This window comes from Bos mutus, chromosome 25 (genome assembly GCF_027580195.1).
Source record: "Bos mutus isolate GX-2022 chromosome 25, NWIPB_WYAK_1.1, whole genome shotgun sequence".
Taxonomy (NCBI): domain Eukaryota; kingdom Metazoa; phylum Chordata; class Mammalia; order Artiodactyla; family Bovidae; genus Bos; species Bos mutus.
The window spans coordinates 2,288,054-2,308,644 of record NC_091641.1 but is presented as its reverse complement, the minus strand read 5'-3'; the positions used below and the strand labels follow the sequence as shown (position 1 = coordinate 2,308,644).

The window sequence follows — 20,591 nt, the reverse complement described above, 5'->3', positions numbered from 1 at the left end:
TCTTAGTTGTTTCCAGTTTGGGGCAGTTGTTTTGTTTTTTGGCCATGCCCCTTGGCTTGCAGAACCCTCGTTCCCTGACCAGGGATCAAACCTGCGCCCTCAGCAGTGAAAGTGCAGAGTCCTAACCACTGGATCTCCAGGGGCACTAACTCCCTGGGGCAGTTTTGAATAAAGGTGCTGCAAGCATTCGTGTGCAGGTTTTCACGTGGCCAGGGAGTTTTCAGCTCAGTCGGCGAATTCCTGGGAGTGTGATTGCTGGGTCGTATTGTAAGGTGGTGGTTAGCCTTGTCAGGAGCTGCCGAACTGTTTGCACACGATTTTTATTCATGCGTATTTGTGAAGCTGTTCCCACTCTGTCCTCCACCACCGATCACAGCTTCTGCCTGGGAAAAAAAAGAATCAGTTGCAGGCTTGATGTGAAAAGTTGTTTGCTTTTTCAGTTATCCAGGGTAGAAATAAAAAGTCTCATTGTTTATTATTAGTTATTCGTGATTGAGGTTAAAATGTGTCTTTCAAGATCTTTAAATGCTTCTTGCTTCAAGATGCAATATTTATCTTGAAATTTCAAGTAATGTTCAAGAAGAGCATTAAATTTTGATTAGCTTTTGATGAGTAATGTGGGGACTATCCTATCACAAGTGAGGCAGCTGAGGCACAGAGAGATTAGGTAAGTCGCTCAAGGTCACACACTAGTAAGTGGCAGAGCCAAGCTTTGAGCCAGGCGGCCTGGCTGCAGGACCTGGGCTCCTAACGGTGTTGTCTGTATTTAATGCATTGCATTCCTGGTTTGTGTTGAGGACTTACCGTGCATAGCTACATTTTAGCAATGTTCAACAGAATCATTTAGGAAGCTCGTTAAAATTCAGAGTCCCTCGCCTCCTACCCAGAGGTTCTGATTTGATAAGCATGAGCTAGGGCCTTGTAACCCTATTTTAGCCAACTGCCTTCACAGGTTGCTGATGAGAAGGCCTCTGGACCGTGTTGAGGGAGAACAGCTGTAGATAATGAGCTGGGATTGCTGATTCAGATGAGACCCAACTGATAAGGCTTCCAGAGAGCTGGCTGAGTCCTTGGCTGTATGTGTACTTTCGCTGGATGGAGCCAGGGGGGTCACTGCCCTTCGCCACTGCCTTCAGTGGTACACACGCCACTGTGGAAGCCCTCCCGTCCCATGGTGGTGGTTGGCCCTTCACCCAGCAGGAAAAGCGCCCATTGTGGGCTGGCAAGTGGTCATCCAGAGGACGTTGATACATGAGTGTCGAGGCTTGTTTGATGAAGCGCAGCCCCATGTATTCAAAAAGCTCGCAGAACCTGCTCTCGTTCCTAGCTTCTTGCTGACTTGACCTGTCGTCTCTGTTGAGCAGTGATTCTTAATGGGCCCACCCCAGGATCAATGCGCACGCCTGAGGGAGGGGGCCTTTGGATTCACAGCCGTCGTTTTCAAAGGTTTCTCCTTCTAGAGCTGTTAGCAGTGGTTTTTATCTGCTCTGAAAGCAACTTAGAATTGAGAAATCCTATTCCTTTATAAAGTAAGCGTTCTTCATAGCTCTTCTGCCATTGATTCTAGGATGCACATTTCAACCTCTCTAAAACTGGAATGCGTCTTACAGTTGGGCATCTTAAAATTAAACTTGGTAGTCTTAGGGCTTTTTCTTTCTTCACAGGACGCAAAATAATAATCAGTGGACTGTGATGACCTTGGAGGGGTGGGATGGAAGGGCGGGAGGGAGGCTCCAGAGGAGGGGATGTATGCGTGTATATATATATACACACACACATATATATAATAAAATATGTATATATTTATACATATCAAATAGCTGACTCAGGTTGTTGTACAGCAGAAACTAATGCAGCACTGTAAAGCAGTTATATTCCAATTTTAAAAGTTTAGAAAAAGAATTTAAAAAATGATGGATTTTCGATTTTCTGAAATAGGCTAACCTTGGAGACATCGCAGCCAGGCCACCGACTCGGGTTTGTACCTCAGACCAGCCTGCCCTGCTGTCGTCCCGGGTGGGCGCGCATCCGTTTCTGTCGGCACGGCAGGTGCGAATGCTCTTCCAGGGTCTTTTCAAGGAAATTCTTCCTTCTCTCTACTGAGGGTTATACGGGGCCACTTCTCCAAGAAGCAGACCTGCAGGGCAGTGAGCACGATGCCCAGCGTTCAGTGCAGCAGAGTCAGGCTGTTCTCCACGTGTAAGCACACACACTGTGCCCCTGCCACCCAGGCCCAGACACGGAGCGCGCGTTGCCCGCAGCAGGCTCTCCTGTCTGACTTCTCATTCCGCACCTCCCCCCACCCCAGACGAACCCCTCCTCTGGTTTCTGTTACCACCAATTCGTTTTGTCTGTTCTTAGCCGGTTCTGGACATTTCCTGTCAACGGACCTATACGGTATGTGGTATTCTGTGGCTGGCGTCTTTCCCCTTGAGCATACCATGTCTAAGTATCAGGACTTCGCTCCTTTTGTGGCTGCACAATATTCCGTTCTGTGGGTGTGTCACACTGTGTACCCACTCATCACTGGGTGGACCTAGGCTGTCTCCGCTTCTGCCCTCTTGTGAGTGCTGGTGCTGTGAACGGCCGTGCGCTGGTGTCTGTGTGGACACGTGTTCAGCTCTCTTGGGTGAATACCTGTGAGGGGACTTGCTGGATCCCACGCAGGCTCAGTGTGGAACCTTCTGAGGAGCTGCTGGGCTGTTTGCCAGAGTGGCTGCACTTCACTGCCTTTTTAAAATGAACTTCTTTTCTGTTTTATTTTCTCCTTTGGGTTTTAAACTGTTACTTTAAGGTGAATGCTTATCTTTTCATCTTCAGCTTAATTCTTAAAGAAGCATTTTAGGTTGTGAGTTTCTAAGGACTGGTTTAGCTGGAGCATATAAGTATTGATACATAGTTTTTTTAATCATCATTCTCTTCTCAGAATTTTCTCATTTTGAGAAAATGCTATCTTATGGTATCTTCTTTGACCAAGGAATTATTTACAATTATGTTCCTTAACTTCCCGTCTGTTTAATGGGTTTTTCTAGTCACTTTGTTACTGATTTCTAACAGAATTGCTCTGTGCTCCGGAGCATGGTCTCCAGGCAGCGTTGTTGCAGTGAGTTCCACCTGAGACAGGTGAAGCCGGCCGAGTGTCTGGAGCGAGAAGAGAAAATGTCATTGGGAATCAGGTGCTGCTCACAGCCCTGGAATGGCTGGAGGACTGGGCTCTGGCCAGGTCTCCAGAGTTGAGTCACTAATGAGGACCCTGGTAGGCGGCCCCTGGAACCATTGAGGTCCGCCGGGGGTGGGCCCACAAGCCTGGATCTGGAAGCTCTCTGCTGCAGCCCCACCTCGATTCCTAGCAGCCCCTGGAGAAGGAGCTCGAGGAGGCTGTAGATGAGACCCTCTGCTTCCACATCCTCAATGGCAGGCCGGGAAGCCTTCTTTAATGCAGGAGGACCCCTGCTTCTCTTTGCTCTGTGGACTCCTGGGTTGTGCGTCCCACGCAGAGAGCCCGCTTCATCTTCAGAAGTCTAAACGTGAGCGAGTCCCGGGTGTCATTTTGACCTTTCAGTGGAGCAGAGCCAACTCATTGTTTCCACCACTCTGGTCCCGTGAGAGTTCGTGCAACTTTTGCTGATGGACAGCGCACAGTCACTTTTGCATAAACATCCCCCGGCGAGACTGCATGCTGCCCAGCTGCAGGGGTGTGATTGAACCTCTGTCTCCAGTCGTTGTAAGATGCATCATCATTTTATGTTCCATTAAGGAAAAAGCTGTCAAACTAGACTTAATGATTTCTTCTCCCTTAGGATTTTTTAAATTTATACTAATTGAAAGAGTTCTTGGAACTTCTTGAAGCGTTGATTTTTTTTTTAAATAGCCTTTACTAATTATTTACTAATAATTATTTTATTAGTAGTAGATTAGGTTATTTACTAATAACCTTTACTATCATGTATACATAAAGTGAAATAGAACCAAAATAAGTTGGTTGAGGTGGTTCTAAAACGTACTCACGATCAGAGCCGCACTCCACGCAGAGGAGGTGTTTGCGGGCACACACAGCCATGTCGTCCTCTGCTGCTCAAGGGGAGGCTGACCCGACCCTTCTTAAAGGGCTCCTCCTCATGCTGTCTCGGGGAATTCTCCAGTTCTGCAGGTTATCATGTTTAGACTTGGGGGATCTTTCCAGAGGGTACCCATGAGCAGTCTCCAGCCTCCTATCTCTTCATCAGATGGCTCTTACGTCGTGTTCTTCGCAGAACCATCAAGGACTGGCACATCAGCAGTGCCCTGGGTGGTGGGAGGCTCACTCCCAGACGTGAAGGCAGTGACCTGTATGTGTCACATTGGATTTCAGAGATGCGCAGATGTGCCTCTTAAAACTGACGGAGCGGAGGATGCCTGTTAGTTCAGCTGGTTAATTAGTCACATCTATAGCTCTTTCTTCCACCTTCAGGAAGAGTCCATTTTTACAAGTACACCTGTCAGTTTTTGCTGTATATGTTTTGAACCTGGCGTGTTAGATGAGTAGGTTTCAGACTTGTTAATTTGGGGGTTAATGGAACAATGTCAGTATCTAGTGACTTTATCTTTGGTCTCTTTTGCCTGCGTTCCTGTCGCAGGGCCAACTTTCCTTTGGTGTATCACTCCCTACCCTTCTGCCTTCAATTGTCATGTATTCTTATGTTTTAAATAAGCCTCTTGTATCTAAGTGGTAGAGATGAACTTATTGGCAAAGAAGAAATAGAGTCACAGATGTAGAAAACAAACTTAACGGTTACCAAGGCGGGGAATGTGGTGATGGCATGAATTTCGAGATTGGCATTGACGTATATACACTATGCTAAGTCGCTTCAGTCGTGTCCGACTCTGTGCAGCCCACCAGGCTCCGTCGTCCCTGGGATTCTCCAGGCAAGAATACTGAAGTGGGTTGCCATTTCCTTCTCCAGTGCATGAAAAGAGAAAAGTGAAAGTGAAGTCGCTCAGTCGTGTCCCACTCTTAGTGACTCCATGGACTGTAGCCTACCAGGCTCCTCTGTCCATGGGATTTTCCAGGCAAGAGTACTGGAGTGGGGTGCCATAAACTAATGAGAACCTGCTGCACAGCACAGGGAACTCTGTGGTGGCCTAAATGGGAAGGGATCTAAAAAAGAGGGGATATATGTATACACATAGCCGATTCACTTTGCTGTATAGCAGAAACTAGTACAGCATTGTAAAGTGACTATACTCCAATGGAAATTAATTTTAAAAGAAAAAAGAAACCAGGCGAGTTTGTCCCTAATTATACTCAACAGGCTACACAGCATAGAGGTGTCCTGTTTTGTTAAAAAAAAAAAAAAAAAAAGAGTCCACAATCAAGTCAGTTAAGAATCTTCTTAGGGACTTCGCTCCTGGTCCAGTGGTTAAGAATCCGCCTGCCAATGCAGGAGACACAGGTTTCCTCTCTGGTCTGGGAAGATCCCACCTGCCGCAGGCCAAGTAAGCTGGTGCGCCATAACTGCTGAGCCCGCGCTCTAGAGCCTCCAAGCCCCAATGAGAGAGGCCACTGCAGTGAGAAGCCCGCTCACCGCAACTGGAGAAATCCTCACGCAGCAACGAAGACCCAGCGCAGCCAAAAGTAATAATAAATACATTTAAAACATGTACAGAATAAAGAACTCTCTTAGTTTAATAGTTTTTGCTGGTGCTGCTGCTCTGATTACAGATTTCATGGCATCTCTAACCATGATATCCTCAGAGCAGTGATGTATGACATTGGATTATGGAGCAAATCCATGTTTGTGGATTTAAATTTCAAAAATTTTACTCTCACATTCATAGCAGCATTGTTGACAACAGCCAAAATGTAGAAACAGCCCAAACATCCATCAGTAGATGAATGGATGAGCAAAACGGTGGCTTCCTCTGACCGGGACCCTGATGTGGCTGACATACTGCTGGCCCCGCTAGCCACGTGGGCTCCTCCGTCACCACACGAGGGGCAGCCAGTCCTTAGGGTGACCAGACCCGGAGGTCCAGCTGCCGACGGCCACAGTGTCTCTCAGTGCAGCCACACCGTCAGAGCAGTGGGCCCCTCCTGCTTTAACTGTCTATCGCGCTTTATAGTGTTCCAGGGAGGTGTCATTTGCTTGGGTTAAACCACACTCCCCTACAGAGTCTCGGGAATTCATCGAATTCATTCATCGAATGAATTAACGGGACCAGAGGCCAAACCCTTGCTTTCCCAGCATTCTTAGTGCCTGCAGCATTGACCAAAACTCTGAAAAATACCGTATCATAACAGAAAAGTTAGCATTGATTAGTAGTCAAGGTAACATTAAGGTTTAGGTGACATCAGTTTCCATTAGGGCTAGGTACCAAAAGTACACAGTTGCGAGGCATCTGCACGTGCTTGTTTAACTCTGTTTTATCACCTATTATCAAATTTGTTAAATTTATTAAATTATCAGTTTGATGTTGAGTGGCTAAAACAGTGAGGGTTTCTGGCTGTAGCCCACATCTGTGGAGCATTATCATCTTCTAGGAGAGCTACTGATTAACCTCATAGAGTGTTGTGTGTGTGTGTGTGTAAGATTTGTAAGGCAGTCATTAGATAACTATAGCAATAAACCAAATTGCAGCTTCTTGGTGGATTGGAATCTGTTAGCTAAATAGGTTATTAATATAATTTGAAAATTAGAACATACTTGGAGATACCATCTGCTTATACTTTGATCAGCATATATGATAATCTCCCTTTTCCAATGATTCTGATTTGCAAAAATTTTCCAAATCTTGACATCACTGAAATGGATGTTATATTTGATGGGATCTGAGGTCTTATTAAACATCATAAAGTGTGAAAGTGAAGTCGCTCAGTCGTGTCCGACTCCTAGCAACCCCATGGACTGCAGCCCACCAGGCTCCTCTGTCCATGGGATTTTCCAGGCAAGAGTACTGGAGTGGGGTGCCATTGCCTTCTCCATTTACTGCATACTAGGTTAATAAAAATTTGGTCATTTCTACTGGCAATATGTGAAACCATTTCTCTGCTATATTTTAAGGCTGTATTAATACATTTAAAATATTTTATCAATATATTATTTTCAAAAAGTACTCCATGGTTAAACTTGTTTTAAAAACTGTTCTGTGTAAAAACAATGACTGCTGTGCCCAGTTTTGTTCACTTGTTGTCATGTTTCTCTAGTTTTTCTTTAAAATTGGAGGAAGTTGTAGTTCAGTACACACAGGCAAAGTCATATCCGACTCTTTGTGACCCCATGGACTGTAGCCCATCAGGCTCCTCTGTCCATGGAATTCTCTAGGCAAGAATACTGGAGTGAAAACGTCATAAAGTGGTGATTTAATCACTAAGTCGTGTCTGATGTTTGTGACCCCATGGACTGTAGCATGCCAGGCTCCTCTGTCCATGGGATTTCCCAGGCAAGAAATACTGGAGTGGTTGCCATTCCCTTCTCCAGGGGATCTTGCCTACCCAGGGATTGAACCTGTGTCGTCTCCTGCATTGCAGGCAGATTCTTTACCGACTGAGCCACTCTTATTAATAAGCTATTTTTGCATGCTTTATGTTTGTGGTTTATTTTAGTTTTTAATCGGTAGTTCTTCTTGGATATTAGATACTTTTAGTTTATCAGACTCTACTATCAAATAATATCACGCCACTTCACATCCAGGGTAGGAGCTCCTCACAGTGCAGTTGCATTTCTCCCCTTCCAGCCTTTGTGCTCATGTGTTCTCAACCTGACACACTTTTTTTGTTATTTTTGCCTTAAACAGTAGCTGTAAATGTTTTTAAGAGATTCATATCATGTGGGGAAAAGGTCTACTCTCATAGTTGGCATTTACAGTATTTTCCATTCTTCCATGTAGATGCAGATTTTCTTCTGGTATCTGTCCAGCCCCACCCACCCCCGTCCCATCGAAAGGACTTTAAACATCCCTTAGTGGCTCAGCAGTAACCCCCATCCCATCGAAAGGACTTTAAACATCCCTTAGTGGCTCAGCAGTAACCCCCATCCCATCGAAAGGACTTTAAACATCCCTTAGTGGCTCAGCAGTAACCCCCGTCCCATCGAAAGGACTTTAAACATCCCTTAGTGGCTCAGCAGTGAAGAACCCGCCTGCAGTGCAGGAGATGCAGGTCCAGGCCCTGTCAGGAGGATGCTCTGGAGGAGGAAGTGGCAACCCACTCCAGTATGCTTGCCTGGGAAACCCCCTGGGGAGAGGAGCCTGGCGGGCTACAGTCCATGGAGTCTCGAAGAGCTGGACACGACTGAGCAACTACACCACCACCACATCCTCAGGTCACCTCGTGATAAATTCCTTAAGGTTTTACTGCCTCAAGACGGCTGTTTGGCCTTGGTGTTGAAAGCTACCTGGCAGGGTGCACAGTGTGTCCATTGTTGCTGTTGTTTCCGACAGGAGGGTAAGTCTATCCCTGTTACTCCGTCTGGGCTGAAAGCAGAAGTTCTCACTCCAGTCCTTTAATTAAATCACACATCCCGAACCCCAAACACCGGCCTCCCCCCGAGAGCCTCCATTTGTGGGAAGGTAGTGACTTGTCTGCGGAGAAGGAAACGGCAGCCCACTCCAGTGCTCTTGCCTGAGAATCCCAGGGACGGGGAGCCTGGTGGGCTGCCGTCTATGGGGTCACACAGAGTCGGACACGACTGAAGTGACTTAGCAGCAGCAGCAGCAGTGACTTGTCTTACTCCTTGGAAGAAAAGTTATGACCAACCTAGATAGCATATTGAAAAGCAGAGACATTACTTTGCTAACAAAGGTCCATCTAGTCAAGGCTGTGGTTTTTCCTGTGGTCATGTATGGATGTGAGAGTTGGACTATGAAGAAAGCTGAGCGCCGAAGAATGGATGCCTTTGAACTGTGGTGTTGGAGAAGACTCTTGAGAGTCCCTTGGACTGCAAGGAGATCCAACCAGTCCATTCTGAAGGAGATCAGCCCGGGGATTTCTTTGGAAGGAATGATGCTAAAGCTGAAACTCCAGTACTTTGGCCACCTCATGCAAAGGGTTGACTCATTGGAAAAGACCCTGATGCTGGGAGGGATTGGGGGCAGGAGGAGAAGGGGACGACAGAGGATGAGATGGCTGGATGGCATTACTGACTCGATGGACGTGAGTCTGAGTGAACTCTGGGACTTGGCGATGGACAGGGAGGCCTGGCGTGCTGCGATTCACAGGGTCGCAAAGAGTCGGACACGACTGAGCAACTGAACTGAACTGAACTGAGTGACTTGTCAAGAAAGGTGGGTGCCTGGCCTGAATTACACAAATTGCTCCTGATTCTTAATCTGAAACCTCACTGGCAGCACCTCTGTACTAAAACAGGGCATTTCTCACCACCTTCCCACACTGCTTTTCCCCCGTGAAAACGTTTGTATTTGTAGAAACCACACCTGCTGGTCGTGGCTAACGGAACTGGCCTGAAGGGACGTGAAGAATAACCCTGTGTCTCCGCCTCCCCCGTCTTTGTGTTGAGACTTGAGCAAGACCCTTATTGCTGAAAAATCAGGAAGACTGTGATCATGATTGGAGCGTTCAGCTGCAGTGAATTGCAAAGAATTCTTACCAGCAGGTTTCACTTAACTTGCTTTTTTTAAAAAAAGCTTTTATTGAGATTGGAAGGAAATGTCTCATTGCATGCCCTTTTGTATATGTTCAGAGAGCTTGTGCCTCTGTGTAACCATATCCATGTATAACTTTTTCAGTGAAGAAAAAAAAAAACTAGCTCTTAGGAGAAAAATCAGCTGTAGACTTTCATCTTACCTAACAAATCCAAAGTGACAAAATGTGGATGATAAGCAAGCCAAACCCAATTTTTGCCTTCACTGGGAGAAGGCTGCTGAGTTGTGGGAGAGGTGGTGATAATTAAGAACACTTTCTTTGAACATGGCTTATCTCCCCATTTTTTCCCCATGGCACTTGCAAGTGGTAACCTGTGCATGACCAGAGTCTGTGACCGAAAAGTTCCTTTGCACACCAAGAGATACCGATAGGCTCTCTCTGACTACCAGCAGAACGTTGGTATTCACCGCATGTTTCGGCTGCCGTCTCTGGGGTCGCACAGAGTCGGACACAACTGAAGCGACTTAGCAGCAGCAGCAGAAATAATCGGATAGCGAGATATTTCAGTGAGAGCTTGAAGAGATTGGCCCTGAGTATTTCATTATCTGCTTCTATTCTTTCTATTTACTAATTCTTTCAAGTGTGCCAGGGAACATCCCATTATTTCTCATTAATACTTTAGCCAAACACCCTGAAAAGGTGCCATTTGTACTTGAAACCTTTTTTTTTTTAACTTATGAAAAATTCTAAACCCTTAGAGTATAAAATAGGTAATGCACACCCATTTATCAATCCAGTAGGTTTAACAGTTGTTACCGTTTTGCTTAATTTTTGGCTGAGTTGTTTCTAAGTATGGATGTAATAACATCACAGCTCATCAGTTCTGCAGTGTGAATAAGGACACTTTTTAACATAGTCAGTGTCACTGTCCCACCTCACAGAGTCTTTCTTTTAGAGGTGCAAATTCTGGCCAGAGTGACTGTGAAGTAAATGGTTCTTGCTTTAACTCTTCAGGGCCTTAATTGTATAGGACAAGATGGGCATTACTGAGAGAAGGTCAAGGAAGTCCATTGGTGATCATGGTTAGAAGCTTCAGGACCTTGAGTTGAATCACCCCTGTGTTTAGACTCTCTTAGGATGTACCTTCACTCTGTTATCAGCCAACCCTATTTATCATCAGGGTTGGAGGGGAGAAGCTGGAGGTGGGTTTTTTAAAACCAGAAAGTCTGTTGATGATTGAACTACAGCCCCACCCTTTCAGACTCTTGTTCTCATATATCTGCACAGGTGAACTCAGCAGAACAACAGGTTTTTTTTTTTCATTATGAGGTCCCTTTTGGGAGCCCAGTCTGTGCTCTGTAGGTGTGTTTATTCTTTTGTAACAGGATGGTGTCAACCAGTTGGTTTGTTGCTTTCAGATTTCCTTCTTAATTACATTAAGATGCTTGCTGGTAGGAGTAATTCCTTGGAAAGTTCAAGGATTGGCACATCTTTGCTGTCTTGGTTTTGGAAGCATCATTCTCTGCTGGTTCTTATTTTTCCTCTTGATCTGGATACTTCCCCACCCCATTCCCCATGCATAAATAAGAAGCTGCTGGAAGCCACTAGCAGCAGCTTTAGGATGAAGCTGACACTTTGGACACCAGGATGGAAAGACCGTGTCCATGGTGACACTCTTGAGCTGCTGGGCCCACGTGTAACACACTCTGGGACCTTGTGGGTCTTTGGGTTTATCCTGCTTGGAGCTTGAGCACCTGGGACATGTATGTTCACGTCTTTTATCAAATACAGAACATTTAAGCCATTACTTCTTCAAACATTCTTTCTGTATCAGGGGAGATCATTAGATGTCTCTTGGCCTGTTTCCCTAATTATAAAATTAGGATAAGAATGGCTGCTCTCAAAGTTATTTGGTGTGGGGGGAGGGTGTGGGGTGTGTGATACAATTTCCTACTCTGAATTTATAAATACATTCTTTCTTTATAAGAAATTATGTGAACTTAAGCCTTTATTTCTACTTGGAACTGATTAAAAATATGACGATCATCAGGATTCAGTCTCATTTTTTCACATGGAGATAACTGACACGGCGCGTGTCGTGCATAGGAGTCCGCCCTGCCTCTGAACTGCAGTGTTGGCTCTGCTGAATCAGTTTCTGTAAGCCCGTGTGTATCTTTCTGGCCACTGTCTTCCAGTTCACTGGTCCAGTTGTCTGTCCCTGTGCCATGATCCCATTATCTTAACTTGTTTGTAGAAGCTCTGTGTGTTCTCTTGCTATTTGCTCAGATTCTTAATCTTTTGTTTCTTTATACAAATTAATAAAATAGAAGTTAAACACACAGTAGAGGATTATTAAAATCAGAGGCTGTTTTTCTGATAAGGTTTATGAAATAAGTCAATTATAGCATAAAATAAAGAGAATATAGACGTAAGAATGGAAAATGCTGCAGGGGTTAATCATTAATACCAGGATATTATGAAGAACTCTGTCAATTAAAATTAAGCAAGTATCCGCACAACAGCCAGCCTTCACCCGCTGTGTTGATGCTTCCTGATATCCTCCTTCCCTGTAGCTCCAATGGTAAAGAACCTGCCTGCAGTGCAGGGGACCCGGGTTCAGTCCCTGGGTTGGAAGATCCTCTGGAGAAGGGAATGGCAGTGCAGTGCAGTGTTCTTGCTGGAGAATCCCACGGACAGAGAAGCTTAGCAGGTTACAGTCTGTGAGATCGCAGTTGGACATGACTGAGCTCCTGACACACACACACACACACACAGTATCCTTCTGGAATGTACTTTCTCCCACACCAGCCTACTCAGAAGGAAGCGGTTTCGGGAGTGTGGTGCATTTACTGATGCTCTGCTGTACATACATGTCACCCCCCTGGAGGGTGCCACATCCAGTGTCTGTCTGCTGCTTTTATCTTCTTTTCGTCCATCGTGAGTTTCATCTGTGTGAAGGACTGGGTTCAGCCATTGGTAATCGTGTGGGATTCTGTTCCATAACTATACCACAGTTTATTTTCTTATTAGTGGCGACTCTGATTGTTTTTCTCTCAAAACAGCGCTGCTGCGAGTGTCCTCCATGGGGTCTGCAAGCGGGGGTTCCTTGGCTCCTTTGGATAAATAACTGGGCACAGAATTGCTGGCTTGCACATATGCCCATCTTCAATCTCAGTGGCTGTCTACAGATTGTTCTCCAGAGTTGTTTAATTTGATTTATTTTTTTAAATTTCAGTGCCTGAAGACCTTTCACTAGAAGAAAGAGAAGAACTTTTAGACATCCGTCGAAGAAAAAAGGAACTTATTGATGACATTGAGGTAAAAAAAAAATGTCTTTTCATTTTTGCTCTTAGGTAAAATTGTAAATCAAGTAGCTTCCTGAAAATGTGAAAAAATGGATATTTAGTGTGTGCATATTCGAACCACACAGGGAGGCAGGGAGTGGGAGTTACCCAGGCTACTGGAACAGAACTGGTGCTCGCCAGGCAGACAGACTCTGGGGTGGAGGAGAAGGCCCGACTGGAGTCTAGAGCGAGTGACTCCTGACTCCAGCGTCACAGAGGGCGTCACACGTGCTGCCCTTGGAAATTGTAGGACGAGCCCCTGTCTCGTTGACCAGTGTCCCCAGCACTTAGGACACTGCCTAGCATGTTATTGGCACGCAGGGATCTTTTGAATAAAGGGCTAAACCTATATTGAGTTCTGGCCATGCGCCCAGCACCTACCAGCTGGTGGGTGTAGAATGACGGATAAACGCAGACAGACGGGCGTTGCACCTTCTGCCCTTGTGTGATCAGAGGGCGGGTAAAGGGCTCCCACGGGAGGTGCAGGGGAGCCAGCCACAGTCTCCGAGTTGGTGTGTTCGTAATATTTGTAGAAATCGATCGGACGTGCGGCTGTTCTCTGAGCAGCTTCCTAACCACTGGCGAGCCCAAGTCCGCTCTGGCTCCCCGGCCACTGGCCGTGGGACTGAGCCATGTCCAGACAGCAGTTCCTTTCTAGGTGCTCACAGTTTGAGTCTGGAGTTTCTTGGCACGTAAGAATCATAGGATCTTGATAAAAATTTCCTTGTAGTTGAGAGAGAGTTTGTGAAACTTTTTCTTCTATGGTTACCTGTCATTCTTGGAAAAATCAGGTAACCCAGAATGTGTGCTTTGGTTGAAAGTATATTTTAAGGCTAACATTCCAGTGTACATTAGTGATCGCAGTGCCCCCGGAGCCTCGTGTGGTTCTCATGACCACACTTCTGAGCTGAGGCCACCAAGGCCCAGGAGCTCAGAGCCGGCTCACTGGGGAGGACCTGTCCCTCCATGAGGCCTGGGCTTGCCTGAGGCCACAGGCGAGAGCCTCGACGCCTCCTGGGCTCTGTCCATGGTGCCGCATCGAACCCCGGGTGACAGAAGTCATCCAGAGACGGTGGCTGGGGCCTGGTACTGACCTGTGTGTGTCTGGCCCAGGCCATCCTGAGGACCTGGGTGCCAGCGCTGGCAGGTGGGCGTGTGGTGGCGTGGCGGGGCCTGTTGCTCCCTTTTGCCGTCTGTATCTTTTCACCCCTGATTTTATACACACGCACTCTAGGCTCTGCCTACTGGGCCCCTCTGCTCTCGTTCTGCTGGGAGGTGGACAGGTGGTCATTTTGTTTGCTCCCGAGTCAGGGTGGCTCTGACTGGGAGCTCTCTATGTCAAGAAGAGGTCCTGGTATCTCCACACTTGTGTTGTCCCGACGCACCCGAGGGCGGCTTGCACCTAGGGGCCTGAAATGTCTCCGGGAGGCAGAGGCCCCTGTGTCAGCCCCACAGCGTGCGCTCTCTGTCTCTACAGAGGCTGAAGTATGAAATTGCGGAAGTGATGACGGAGATCGACAACCTCACGTCGGTGGAGGAGAGGTGAGCGGCCATGGCTGCCCCTTCAGGCCGCCGTGGTGACGGCAGCGGAGAGGGCCGGGCCGGGGGTGCCTGTGCAGGACTGGCCCTTCTCCGCCACCCCTCACTGTCCGGCCTTGCCGCTGAGGACGCGGGCACACACCCCTCAGAAGCACCCTGCCCCGACGTGCCCTCTCTCTAACCGGGAGCTCTGCTTCCGCTCAGTGGTTCATCACTATGAAGGGAAAGAGCCTTGTGGCCGCCCTGATCTGAGCCCACCTGGGAGACTGGGGGACCCTCGGACAGGGGCGCTGGGGGGCTGTGCCTGTTTCCTCCCGAGCTGTCCTGTCAGGAGGGGACACAAACTCCCTGTGCTCTGTGCAGACTTCGAGTAACAGCTTCTTCATTGTTCCACACGCACAGCAAAACGACTCAGAGGAACAAGCAGGTCGCCATGGGGAGGAAGAAGTTCAACATGGATCCCAGAAAGGTGAGTGGCCAGCCACGAGCACGGCTGCACGTGTTATTTACAGATATCCACACCATGAGTCCCTGTTCAAGGGTCTCCAAAGGGAGTTTTCTTCAGATACAGCACGTCTGTAGGCACAGGAGAGTCTCATTTAGCTGGGTGTTCAGGCCCCTGTGAGAGTTTTCCTGTTGCCTCCTGATGCTCTGCTTACAAGGTGTGAGTCAACTCCAGATCGTCAGGGCAGTAGTTTTGTGAACTTGTTGATGATCTGATATTTGGGATTTGTAACGAGGTTTTTGTTTTTTTTCCCTTTGGAAGTTGGGTTTACAGAGTAGATGTATCAAGCACTAGAGGGCGATGATCTAACAGGGGGAAGTTTTCAAGACCAGGCTTTAAGTTCTAGGTGCTGCACGGGGAGGCTGTCCAGTTCACAGAGAGAGTCCGGTTTTCTCTCAGAACAGACAGGGCGGTGTCCGCACTCAGCCTGAGATGCTCGCTGTCAGGGCCTAGGAATCCGATGAACCCTGCATCACACCTGCAATGACGAGGAGTAAGGTTTGCTGAGAAGTGACTCTGTCAGGAGCTGTGCAGAGGAAGCACTTAGTCCCTACCACACCCTCCTGGTTCCAGGGAACTACTGGAACATTTCAGAACTGGAGTAAGATCAGCTCCTCAGACTCAAAGGGCTCACCAAATGCCAAGCGGGATATACGGTTTTAAAAGGCCTGCACGCGTCACTGTATCGAGTGAAATATCAGGAAACTTATGGATAAAGAGAAGCTCAGGAAATTTCCAGGAAGGAGAGACCAGCCTCTCTAAGAAGAAATGAAAATCACAGCCAGCTTGTCCTCAGCCTTGCTGAATCGAGGATGAAATAATGTTTTCCACAGTCTCTGGAAAAGTGATTCACGTTCACCGCTAAGACCTTCTGTGGTCTTCAGAAACAGAGTCATTGGGATAGTACATGTCTAAGCCAGAAGCGAACCCATGGGTGAGATGCCAGATTAAAAAGGCCTTTTTCCAGGTGGTCCAGTGGTTAAGACTCCACACATCCACTGCGGCGGGCGAGAGTTCAATCCCTGCTAGGGGAACTAAGATCATGCGCGGCAGCACAGCTAAAAAAGAGAGAGCAAAGAAACCAGAGCTCCCAGTAAAGTCTGGCAGCCACGGCCCCACCATGGGCCCACGGCCACGAGCACCCTCAGCAGGGGAGGCAGCCACTGCAGGGGGCTGGCCCGGGTGGGCCACTGGGCACCACCCTTGCCAGTATCACAGCCACAGTGGTCACAGAGGCCTGCATCCCCAGGGAGCTTCTGCCTCTGTGTCCTGGACCTCGGGCTCCTCAGAGGCCCGCTCCCTGCAGTGTTGGGGGCACAGAGTCTACTGTCTCGCCCACAGCCCGTCAAGTCCTGACGATGAGGACTCCAGCGAGGCCGTGGGGGGCGGCCCTGCCCCTGACCCCTTGGCATGGATTTGAGGTCAGGCAGCCTCTGCCCAGCCTGCCTACCCTGCCTCACTCCGTCCCTCACCCGGGCACCGCCCTTGTCCCCGGCCTTGTTTTCCAGGAATCTGGGTGAGGACTGTGCTCACCTCTCATCAGAACGCTCTGTCCCAGCGTGTGTTCACACTCTGAAAATGGTACCCAGGTGGCTGTACCCACTTAAGCTCCCACCAGAAATATAGGGCAGTTAATTTAGGATTGTCAGACTTGGTTTCTTCAGTAAACTTTTTTTTTCTTTTGAAGAATAACATGGTGCACAGATTTTAAACGTACAGCTTGAAGAATTTTAACAGATGCAAATACGCGTGTAACTGCAACCCAGACCAAGATGCAGGGCCCCTGAGTGTTGCCTTTTTAAAAGCTTACATAGGTGGAATTACAGTACACCGAGTCTTCTTACTCCGTGTCACGTCTGTAGATTTTATCCGTGCCTGTGTTTGTTCCATCTGGTCCTATGGCTTTTCATCGTGTGAATGTGCTAGAATGTACTTGATGGTTCTCTTACTGACTGCTGGGTTGTTGCCAGTTTTTAAAAATTCCACATGAGGCTGTTGGGGCTGTTCATGTGTTTAAAAAATTAATAGACTTTTCAGATGGATCGTGCAAGGGAGCCCTGGCCTTGGGCCTTTAGGCTTTTAGCTAGAAGGCCATCTCTGCATTTGTAGAAACAATCTCTGGGCAAACAGCCGAATTCCCTCCTCCTTTAAAAGCTTCCTAATGTGTGTGTTGAAACCAGCTCAGAAGCTGTGTCGGAGGTAGACTTTTGCTCTCCTTAGGGCTTCCTGCGAGCCCGAGCGCTGCTAGTTTGGGTCCAGCAGGCACTCGTAGAGACTGTTGGCCAGTTTCCGTAGGTCCCTCCTTGGCTGTGGATTTGACTGCCTGAGCTCAGTGGCACGGTGACCGATGAATGTGTTCAGCCACAGGTGGCGGTACATCCAGGAAGACAGCTTACACCTCAGGCTTACACCTCACGGTGTCGAGTGGCTCCCAGGACCCAGGGTTCTGTGTTCTTCCTGGCGTTTCCCTGTGTTGCCAGCGGCTGCCAGGGCTCCTGCCATCACATCTGCATTCACGGCAGGAAGGAGGAGGAAGGAGCCGTGCTCCTCAGGAGTCCCCTTTTATCAGAAAACGAGCAGCTCTCCAGGGTCCTCCTCACAGACTTAACCTGTTTTTTTGACCCGATCTGTTCACAAAGTCATTTCAAGTTGCAAGGGAGCATGGGGAAGGGGGTGCTTGTGACCGGTGTTGGGTTGGCCAGCCACATACGACGAGCTCCTCTTACACACAGGACAGACCCTTTTCCTGAGCTGGGCAAGTTCTGTGTTGTAGCTCCTTCTGCCTTTATAATGTCTGGTGACACTTAGGAGGGCTTATTCCGCAGCCTGTCTGTCCTTAACCCGCTTGCTTCCCAGGAGGCCTGGAAGCGCTTTTCTTTGATGGGTGAGATGAGCTCGGTGATGGGAGCACCCCACTGTGCTCTCGTGTCAGTTCGGCTGTGTCCGAACCAGCGAGGCGGTGACACGTGGTCTCTGGACCTTCCTCAGCGCTGCTTCCTTCACACTCCTCTCCAGGGAATCCAGTTTCTAATAGAGAACGACCTGCTGCAGAGCTCCCCGGAGGATGTGGCCCAGTTCCTGTATAAAGGGGAAGGCCTGAATAAGACAGTCATCGGGGACTACCTGGGTGAAAGGTGAGTTCAAGGGGAGAGGGCCACCTGCCTGCCCAGGCCGACCCTCGCATCGGGGTCTGTCACGTGGGCTCCGGGGTTGCCCGTGCTCCCCAGGACCGAGCGAGCCCTGCAGAACCACATCCTCCCCTGTGTCCTTGTGAGCAGGGGCAGGGGCGGTCCTGGGGCCAGGTGGCGTCTACGCTCCTCTGGGGCCCTCTGCTCAGCCTGGGGATGGGGGCAGAACCCAGGAGGCCGCTGCTCGCCCCAGAAACCATCGTGACCTTCTTGGGACGTTTTGCACAGAAGCCTCGGCTCTCTCGGTCGTCGTCTTGCCCCCGTTAGTTGGGGGTATGAGGAAGACTTATGTTGCAAAAATGGCAACTGCCTGCACCTTGATAAACAAATCTAACATACTCCCTAGAAAATCCAAGCGAACTTCTTTGTAGAAGTTGACAAGCTCATCCCATAATTCATACAGAAATTCAAGGAACCCAGAATAGCCACAGCCGTCTTGGAAAAGAAGAACAAAGTTGGAAAACTTACACTTCCCAATTATAAAACAGACTAAAGCTCCACTAACGAAGACAGTCTGGTGTGCTGGTGTAAGAACAGACATATAGGTCATGGAACAGAGTTGAGAATCCAGAAATAGACCCTCACATAGACCATCAAACGAGATGCCAAGTCTGTTCGGTGGGGAAGATAGTCCTTTCAGAACATGGTGCTGAGACCACTGGATATCCACACGCAGAAAGATGGCACTGGATCTCTCACCAAAGACCTAGATATGAGCACTGAAACTATAAAACACTAAGAAGAAAACCTAGTAATAAATCTGTGACCTTGGATTAGGCCAGGGTTTCTTAGATATGACAGCAAAAGAGAAAAACAAAATCATTAAATTCCAAAACATAAGTTGCTTCGTAGGACATCATCAAGAAAGGGAGAAGACAACCCACAGAATAGGAAGAAATATTTGCAGGTCAGAAATCTGATCAGGACTTGTATCCGGTATATAAAGAGAATTCTTACAACTCGGTCATAAAAAGACAGTCGTCGATGGGCAAAGGGTCTGAGTAGACATTCATCCAGAGGATATACATACGCAGGCGTATGATAGGGGACTTGCCTGGTGGTCCAGTGCAGGGGATGCAGTTCAGTCCCTCCTTGGGGAACGAAGATCCCACGTGACGTGGGGCAGCTAAGCTTGTTCCTGCACACCGCAGCAAAGCGCCTGTGCAGCCAGAATAAACAGGCGTTACGACAAGGCCATAGGCACAGTGGCCAGTAAGCATATGGTGACGTGCTCAACATCATGAGTCATCCGGGAAATGCAAATCAGAACTAGCGAGGTAGCCGTTCACATCCACTAGGAATGGCTGTCATTAAAGAAGATCGTAAATGCTGGTGAGGATGTGGAGAAATTGGAACCCTCATATGTGGCTATAAAAAACAAGGGTGCTGCCATTTTGGAAACTCACTGGCAGTTCTTCCAAATAGTGACCTTACCGTGTGAGCCAGTAACTCTACTGGTATTCTACTAAACTCTACTCGGTTTAGTTTTTAAAAGCTAGTTATTAATGGAGGCAGCACTTCCAAACCATCTTCCTCTCTGAGCCCAGGACCTTGCTTTTTAGCTCGTGACCCTGGATGAGCCGTTTCCTGGCTCTGAGCCTCAGAATCCCTCCTGGGAGGCGGGAACAGGACTAGCGCCTGCTTCGTGGTGGCTCTGAGGTTGAGACTCTGCACCACACACCTGGGTGGGTGCCTTAGTGCTCAGCACAGGGGACTCTCAACCTTGGCAGTCGGGCTCGTATTTGGGGTCTTTCCCTGACTCGTACTGATTGTGAAGTAAACTCCACATCCTACTGGGTCGTCTCCCTTGAGCTAAGCTTGAAAACAAACGCACCATGAAAAAGAACTTGTCTTTTAATCATATGACATTAAATCTCTTGAACACTTGCTTTCAGTTCAGTTGCTCAGTCGTGTCTGACTCTTTGCGACCCCATGAACCGCAGCACGCCAGGCCTCCCTGTCCATCCCCAACTCCCGGAGTTCACCCAAACTCATGTCCATCAAGTCGGTGATGCCACGCAACCATCTCATCCTCTGTTGTCCCCTTCTTCTCCTGCCTTCAATGTTTCCCAGCATCAGGGTCTTTTCTAATGAGTCAGCTCGCCACATAAGGTGGCCAAAGTATTGGAGTTCCAGCTTCAACATCAGTCCCTCCAATGAACACCCAGGACTGATCTCCTTTAGGATGGACTGGTTGGATCTCCTTGCAGTCAAGAGTCTTCTCCAACACCACAGTTGAAAAGCATCAATTCTTTGGCACTCAGCTTTCTTTATAGTCCAACTCTCACATCTGTATATGACCACTGGAAAAACCATAGCCTTGACTAGACGGATAATGTCTCTGCTTTTTAATATGCTGTCTAGGTTGGTCATAATTTTCACTTGCTTTAGGAAATGTCTAATAAAAGGACTGAAATGACATGCAGTGAGGCTGT

General features: G+C 48.0%; 1 protein-coding gene across 3 annotated transcripts in view; it reads left to right on the top strand.

The window, feature by feature from the left end:
* Positions 1-20,591, top strand: part of CYTH3 (cytohesin 3) — a 68,428-nt gene that overhangs the window by 38,361 nt on the left and 9,476 nt on the right. For all 3 annotated transcript variants that reach the window (XM_070362786.1, XM_070362785.1, XM_070362784.1), the window contains exons 2-5: positions 12,816-12,898; positions 14,402-14,466; positions 14,866-14,932; positions 17,984-18,102. In XM_070362786.1, the coding sequence (XP_070218887.1) occupies positions 12,816-12,898; positions 14,402-14,466; positions 14,866-14,932; positions 17,984-18,102 (334 nt within the window). The remainder of the gene's footprint in view (positions 1-12,815; positions 12,899-14,401; positions 14,467-14,865; positions 14,933-17,983; positions 18,103-20,591) is intronic.